Consider the following 8,182-nt stretch of genomic DNA (forward strand, 5'->3'; position numbering starts at 1 on the left):
TCGGCGAGGTGAGCGATCCCCGGTGGGCAAGGGGCAGGGTGGGAGCAGGATTCCAGCAGGGGCTGCTGGGGCCTCACCATCAGACTCAGGTGGCAGCTGTGAGAGGTGAGGGGACCCTGGGGCTGTGGGGGGGGGAGTGGGCAGGCGAGTGGGCTGAGACTCATACAGCTGTGGAGTGAGACACTGAACCCATAAGGAGGGAAAGAGGGCATCCACTTAGCCTCCAAGATGTGCTCCTACCTGCCAGGCCAGCCGGAAATCCAGATCTAGCTAATTCCTTAGCCCCTGCCCCACCCCACAGCATGGCCCCATCATCCCCCTACTTTACCACCTTCCGCCCCAGCCTGGCAGATGTGCCATTCTTGCCCAGACCTGCCTGGCCTTCTCGTCCCCTGTGCTGCCTGGATTGGCCTTTTTCCTCCTCTTGATTCGTCTCTGAGGGAGAGGTTGACCTTTCCTTCAAAGGCCAGGTCAGGTCTGGCTCTTTCCTGGGACCTGTTTCTTCCTCTGGCAGCCCCTGGTCTTCCATCTTCTCATGGCGAGGTCTTCCCCACCCAGCACTGGGGACCCTTCCTCAAAGAACTACCCATTCTGAACCCCTAGCAGGGAATAGTACCCTAAAATACACATCATAGGTACTCGGTAATTTTTATTTTACTCTTTAGAGACAGGGTCTTGCTCTGTTGGCCAGGCTGGAGTGCAGTGGCACAATCATTCACAGTCATACTGCTGAGCTCAGGCAGTCCTTCCATTGCAGCCTCCCGAGTAGCTGAGACTAAAGGCACCCGCCACTACACCTGACTAATTATTTAATTTTTTGTAGAGATGACACCTCTCTGTTGCCCAGGCTGGTCTCCAACTCCTAGCCTTAAGCGATCCTGCTGCCTTAACCTCCCAAAGTCCTGAGATTATAGGCATGAGCCACCATGCCTGGCCCTCAATATTTTTTTAAATTGAGGTGAAGCAGTGACTCAGCTGGACCACTGGGCCTGTGTGATGTCCAGGAACCCCAGGTGACTCCTCCCTTTTGTTCTGCCTTTCTCCCCCACCCCACCCTTTCACACCTCAGGAATTACTGGAGAAGTCAGGCTACCTGCTGAAGATGGGGAGCCGTGTGAAGACATGGAAGAGACGCTGGTTTGTCCTGAGACAGGGACAGATTATGTACTACAAGTCCCCGGTGAGAGTCTCCCCCAGGACTGCAGTTGACAGGACCCTACCCCAGACCCTGGCCTGTGTGAGACAGGAGGAGTGTGACCCAAAGCCAGAGTGCTGTGGCAGGTGGGGAGAGACACCTTAACCAGGCGCTGAGGCTTTGGCCACACACAAGGACCGTGAGGCTGGTCACGGTTTGTACAGTGAAATAAGGCAAAGGTTGACAGAGGCAGTTCTAGGCCAGTTGGCTTGGCACTTTCTTCTTCCTTCAGAAGCTGACTTCTTGTGCCTGGTCCTGTAGGGCAGGTGAGCAGAATTCCGCCTCCTGTCAGATCAGCGGCAGCATTAGATTCTTATAGAGCACAAACTCCTATTATGAACTGGGCATGTGAGGGATCTAATTAGTGTGCTCCTTCTGAGAATCTAATGCCTGATGACCCTTCCCTCAACCCCCGTCTGTGGAAAAACTGTCTTCCAAGAAACCCGTCCCTGATGCCAATAAGGTTAGGGACTGCTGCTTTAAGGGAACTGCACCCAGACTGCCATCACATCACCTGATGCTTCTGACAGGTAATGGCTCTGATTGCCTCCTCTACCTCCTTCCTCCACTGGTGGCAGTTAAGGAGCCTTGGATATTTGGAACTAATTTGACAGGATCTCCCTGGAGAACCAATTCTAACTAATTTTTTTTTTGAGTTGGAGTCTCACCCTGTTACTCAGGCTGGAGGGCACTGACATGCTCCCGGCCACTGCAGCCTTGACCTGCTGGGCTCAGGCAATCCTTCTGCCTCAGTCTTCCAAGTAGCTGGAACTACGAGCATGCGCCACCATGCCCAGCTAATTGTTTGATTTACTGTAGAGATGAGATCTCACCAGGTTGCCCAGACTGGTCTCGAACCCGAGGGCTCAGGCAATCCTCTCACCTTGGCTTCCCAAGGTCCTGGGATTATAAGCATGAGCTACCATGCCCGGCCAATTGTAACATTTTAAAGAGGGCAAAAGACCTCATTGTGTACAACTCAGTTGATTGGTAATGGCTGTCTTGGGCACCCTGTTAAGGATCTGGGCCTGTGTCTCTGCATGAGAAGGCATGATTGGGCATGTCCGTGGTGGCACTGGGAAGGATGAGAACAGCAATATGCATGCCACGTTTTTGCCGTACTTCGTATCAAGGATGCAGTAGCAAGAATGGAAAGGCTTTCTAGTTCAGTAATAATCTGGTGGCTTCTGACCCAATTTTAAAGGCTCACTCTGTTCTTTTTGAGGTCTGGATCAGAAGGACCCATGTTCCTAATTAAGTCTCCATTGAGCTAGAACCAGAATCTAGAATAAGTTACCCATTGTGACGCAGTGAGGACTTGGGGATCCCTTTCCCACTGCCTATGACCTGGAGTAAAGTCTGAGGTTAAGTAACGTCCTCAGGGAAGGCCACACTCCATCATACCCCTCCTGCTCCTTTCCTTACAGAGTGATGTCATTAGGAAACCTCAGGGTCAAGTGGATCTGAACTCCCGCTGCCAGATTGTCCGAGGGGAGGGTGCACAGACATTCCAGGTGAGCATGCTCCTGGCAGCTAGTGTTTTAGACTACAGAAGAGGTGCCAGGTTTGGACATGGCTATGGTCTCAAGACACAGCTATGGCTAAGACCAAGATGGGGCCGTGTGAGCATACACTGAAAGGCTTAACACCAGCACTTGGGTGTGATCATGGCTTGTGAGTACAAGAAAGGAAGAGGGACAATGAGAGAGGGAGTAAAGGAAGGAAAGACAGGGAAGAAAAGAGGAGGAGAAGGGAGGGAGCACCAGGAAGGAAGCAGCAGTCCTGGCAGGTTCGTAGATAAATGCCACTTCAGAGCCAGGTCTCGTGACTCCATTTTCTGTCCTGCCACCCTGGCCCCCATCTCACCCTCCACAGCTCATCTCTGAGAAGAAAACCTATTACCTGACAGCTGACTCCCCTGCCCTGCTTGAGGAGTGGATCCGGGTGCTCCAGAGCCTTCTCAGGGTGCAGGCCACTGGGCCTCCCACCCTGCCTCGGGGTGGCACCAAACCCACCGTGAAGGGCTGGCTGACCAAGGTACGGGGTGCACTGGCAGGGCGGGAACGGGGCCACTGGGAGTTGGGGATCCGGGCCTGGGAGTCCCATGGGTTGGTGGGTTTCCTCCTTACATGTGGTGTACTTCTCCAGAGCTTTCTCACAGCTTTTAGCTGGTTGGCCTCAAACATGGTCTCACCACACAGGAGATGAATGGTTCCCTGGAAACAGATTAGGGCTGTTAGAATAACAGCTGTTCCCAAGACAGAAGGGAAAGGAATGTCCTGGGCTTATTTTGAGGTCACTAGGGTTGTCCCCACCCTGCCTAGTACCCCCATGTCTCAGTATTAATGGAAGATGAGACCTCAGCGAAACAGGTATGGCCATTCAGAGACTCAGCGCACCCAGGCCTGCCCTATCGGCATTCTAGTTAGGGTTCTTCTGGTCGGAAGAAGCAGAAAAGTGCTTGTTAACCCCAAGACAAGAGAAGTTAACTAGGAAGCAAATAGACCAGAGCACCATGGGGAACCAAAGCAGCTTGTGCTCAGTAAGCCCAGTGCTCACATGCTCTCTCTGCCTGTTTCCCCATTGAGTCTGTTGATGTCATTCTCCTTGGCCTGTGCAATTTCTTTTCCCTCATGATTTGTTGCTGCCTGAGATCAACCTGCTTTTTTCCTACCTCCTTCACAGTATCCTCACAACTCTGGCCTCTGCCAGCTAGCAAGATCTTCCTGTGTTTATATTCCTGGAGGGAATGTCCGATTGGCCTGATTAATCATTGAATGGCAGGTCATAGGCCATGGTGGCTGGGGTGCCACGTGGTCATATCACTGTGAAAGGGGCGGTTCCCTTAGTGAGGAGTCTGTGTGACATTTCCACTAAGGACCCGAATTTGACTGTAGGCCGGATCTGTCTCTCTCTGGCCTCTCTTTGCCAGTCCTGGATTTACTTCTGGGTTGCCTGGTTCTAGTAATGCCAGTTCCTTTCTTCCAGGTAAAGCATGGCCACTCCAAGCTGGTCTGGTGTGCTCTTGTTGACAAGACTTTCTACTACTATCGGAGCCACGAGGACAAGGTACTTCCTCGGCCTCCAATGGCCCCCCCTACTGCTTCTCCCAGAGCCTGTCACTGCTTCTCCCAGAGCCCGTCACAGAGCCTGTCACTTCAGGACATGTGGCTCCATGTCCTGAAGTCTGGGGCTTGTCCTCTTCCCCACCTAACCACAAGGACAAAAGCCCTGGGCTGGATTCCTCCTCCAGAGTGTGTGGCCAGGTATGCTTGGCCAGCACTTTGGCCTGTTGTTCCGTAGTGCTTCTCCAAGCCTTGTTCTGCTCCTAACCTGGCCACTGGTCTTCACCTCTCCATCCTGTCATCTGTCCACATCCGTGTGTCCCAGCCTTAAAAAGCCCAAGCCTTTAGAGAGAGGAGACCCCTGCCCCCCGACCAGCTCTCCATTTATAGAAGGCTCATGTCTGCAGCGACCCCTGGGCCACCTGCCTGTGCGGGATGCGTGCATAGAGGAAGTTGATCGATCCTGTGACTCAGACGAGGACTATGAGGCTAGTGGAACCGGACGGCTGCTCTCCTCCCACTGCACGCTGGTGATCCATCCCCCAGAGCACAGCCCCACCTACCTCCTCATTGGCACCAAGCATGAAAAGGTCAGCAGGGGGCTGGGCCTCCATGGCCAAGCTTGGACCTGTGACTTCAATTTTCCCTTCTCTCTTTCCCCTGAGCTTTCCAGAATTCAAGTTCATTTTCCTCTTGGACACTGTGGCAACTAATACTCTCTGAATGGAATGCTTCTTTATCTCTCCCTGGGGACCATGCAATAGCCCTGGTCATCTGCCCCTGAGTCTTTCCCTCTTAGAGACTGATGATCTTGATTTGTGCCCACCAAATGAGCTGAGCCTTGACTCCCTCAAGGAGCCCTCCCTGGAGCTCTGGCCCCTGTGCTTCCCACCCCATTCCTACCCAATGGTTTTCCCCCTCTTCTAGGACACATGGCTTTACCACCTCACAGTGGCTGCAGGTGGCAGCAGTGCTAAGGTGGGCACTGCCTATGAGCAGCTTATTGGAAAACTGATGGCTGGTAAGGGAGACCCAGGTAAGGCAGGGGTATCCACTGCTGTGTGGGTTGAGGGTACGGCTGGGTGATTGCTGGCTAGGATCCCAGAAAAGGCATTGATGTATGTAAAACATTTAAGCCACAGAAAGGATGCTTCTATCCCAAGCTCCAGGGCCCTCTGTCTCTGCCGGGATGCCAAGATGACCACTCTGCACCTGGGGGCAGTTGCCTGGGAAGCTAACTTCCCAGTGACTGGGTAGATGTTTCACTTTGACCAGCTGCAGGTTTGCTGGCTGGGCAGAGGGTGGAGAAGAGAAGGTAGCTGGTTAATTTATACTTAACAGTTTGTTAATAAATGAAGCCTAAATTGGGACCAGGCCTTTACTTTGTTACTGATTCCCAGGGCCTGGAGGAGCTAACTGACCATACCCCAGACCTCCTACTGCTGTCCAAGGCCTGTTTATTTCAGACGGATTCATAGCTCCTGCATAGCTCCTGCATCCGGACCCAACACTGCATGCATCCACATGCACAAAGACCCGTGCCCCCACACACTCCCCCAGGCTACTCCGTGAGGGAAGCCGTGGTGCCTTCCTGCACAACCGTGCTGTGACTGCTAGCCACAGTGCCCCCTGCACGCCCATACTACACGCCCAGTGAATCAGCACAGCCATCTATCTCAGATAGTTCCCCACTGTCTTCCCCACAAATGAAGCTGGGGTGGGATGAGCCCCCCGGTGGTGACAGCACTGCTGTCTGTGCTGTGCTTTGGGCAGACTCCCCGCTCTGGAGGCACCCCATGCTGTGCTACAGCAAGGATGGGCTGTTCACCCCACTCACCACCCTGCCCTCTGAGGCCCTACAGACTGAAGCCCTCAAGCTCTTCAAGGTAAAGGGGTGGAGCCTCAGGCTGGGCTTTGCTGGGAGCAGCTTGGCCTGCCATGCAGACCCTTGTGATGCTTGGGGGATGCAGTTAGGGGTCACCCATGGTGGGCTCTGTAGTGGAAGGAGAGGAGCTTCCACGGGGACCCCACTGCTTCCTAGATGGCGGCCTGTCATCCTCTTGCTGGGAAGAGCGTCTCGAGCTCTATGCGCAGCGTGGGCCCTGGCAGCGAGAACTCCCAGCAGTTCAGCAGGAAAGGCCAGGTTTATGTTGCTTCAGGACCCAGGAGAGGCTGACCTGTTTGAGAATGTTCTTTGTGCCTGAGTTTCTATTTTTTCAAAATAATGTGTATTGTTTGTAGAATGGAAACATTTTAAGAAGGAAAGATTCTATCCCAAAGTAGCCCTGGCCCCTTTCAGTGAACAAGCTCTCGAGCAGGGACTTGCTCCCCTTAGAAAGGGCTGTCTCTTGGGGAATGCAAGCCTCTCGAACCCAGGGCGGCCAGCCTGCCGTGCTCACTGTGGCTTCCCTGCAGTCCTGCCAGCTCTTCATCAATGTGCCTGTAGAAGCCGCTTCTGTGGACTACCATGTGTCCCTGGCCCAGACGGCACTGCAGGTCTGCCTGGTTCACCCCGAGCTGCAGAGTGAGATCTACTGCCAGCTCATGAAGCAGACCAGTTGCCGCCCACCACAGAAGCACTCCCTCATGCAGGTGGGCATCCGAAGGTGGGACAGCTGACAGGAGCAGTTGGCAAGGGCTGCCCAGGTGGGAGGAAGGCTGGGTTCATGTCTGTAGTCCCAGTGCTTTGGGATGCCAAGGCTGGAGGATCACTTGAAGTCAGGAGTTCAGATCCAACCTGGCCAGCATAGTGAGACCTCATAACTACAAAACAAAAAATTAGTCGGGTGTGGTGGCTCCTGTAGTCCCAGTTACTCAGGAGGCTGAGAGGGGAGGATCACTTGAGCTTAGAAGGTCAAGGCTGCAGTGAGCTAGGATTGTGCCACTGCGCTCCAGCCTGGGTAACATAGCAAGACTCCATTAAAAAAAAAAAGTGGGAGGATGTGACTGGGCAGGCCTGCTGTGAGCCTGGCCCACTGGCTAACTTGGGACAGTGGCACTGACCGTGTACCGACTGGGTGATGGCCATTTTGGACACAGCCCAACTCAGCTGGCCATCTCGGCACCCACAGCAGGCTGGGGCTGCGGGCAGGTGGCACTGCTGACACACACCTCACCCTTGCCTGTATCCTGGCAGTGCTGGCAGCTCCTGGCTCTGTGTGCCCCACTCTTTCTGCCTCAACATCCTTTCCTCTGGTATGTCAGGCAGCAGCTACAGCGCCATGCAGATCCCAGGTGAGTGCGCCTGGCTCTCCCCCTGCCACTCGGGCACCGCAGACTTTGAAATGAGTAGGATAGGCCAGATGGCTGCTCCCTCCGAGTTGCTCAGTGTCCATGGAGCTTTCACCCACCATTGCGTGCCCAGATGAGTATGTGGCAACGGGGCACGCTCAGGCCGTGTCAGTGGATATACTGTGGCAGCTCTCATGTGAAGCCATATTGCCCCTGAATTGTCCCCATATGCTCATTCTGTTTCCATTTTTCTGGCTTCTAGAAGAAAATATCTATGCTAGGAGTCTGCCACGTAGAAGTCCTGAATTAACACCCAGACCAGAGTCTCTAGGGCTTTCTCATAACCTGCCTCAGCTAGTTTTGGTCCTGGCTGAGTCTGGGTAGGTGCCAAGGTGACAAGAGTAAGTGGAGTCCCCAGTATCCTCTCTTCTGTCTCTTAGAAGTGAGACCGGCCAGTATGCCACCTACTGCCAGCGGGCAGTAGAGCGCACGCTGCAGACCGGGGAGCGGGAAGCCCGGCCGTCACGCATGGAAGTGGTGTCCATCCTGCTGCGCAACCCCTTCCATCACTCCCTGCCCTTCAGCATCCCTGTGCACTTCGCCAACGGGACTTACCAGGTGAGGTGGCTGGGCCCGCCCCTTGCCCGGGGCTCCTCACCTCACTCCCCCACAGGAGGTCTTTTTTTTTTTT

At 54.1% G+C, this 8,182-nt stretch overlaps 1 protein-coding gene across 1 annotated transcript in view; it reads left to right on the forward strand.

Annotated features, from left to right (window-relative positions):
• PLEKHH1 (pleckstrin homology, MyTH4 and FERM domain containing H1) overlaps positions 1 to 8,182 on the forward strand; it is a 45,019-nt gene that overhangs the window by 27,794 nt on the left and 9,043 nt on the right. Inside the window, 10 exon segments of the mRNA XM_021719188.1 lie at positions 1,068 to 1,180; positions 2,623 to 2,709; positions 3,071 to 3,232; positions 4,184 to 4,264; positions 4,668 to 4,850; positions 5,188 to 5,296; positions 6,034 to 6,146; positions 6,676 to 6,852; positions 7,397 to 7,494; positions 7,932 to 8,109. Coding sequence (XP_021574863.1) covers positions 1,068 to 1,180; positions 2,623 to 2,709; positions 3,071 to 3,232; positions 4,184 to 4,264; positions 4,668 to 4,850; positions 5,188 to 5,296; positions 6,034 to 6,146; positions 6,676 to 6,852; positions 7,397 to 7,494; positions 7,932 to 8,109 — 1,301 coding nt within the window.

The sequence above is a fragment of the Carlito syrichta genome, unplaced genomic scaffold, assembly GCF_000164805.1.
Source record: "Carlito syrichta isolate Samal-C Ts95f unplaced genomic scaffold, Tarsius_syrichta-2.0.1 Scaffold113598, whole genome shotgun sequence".
In the NCBI taxonomy this organism is placed as follows: Eukaryota; Metazoa; Chordata; class Mammalia; order Primates; family Tarsiidae; genus Carlito; species Carlito syrichta.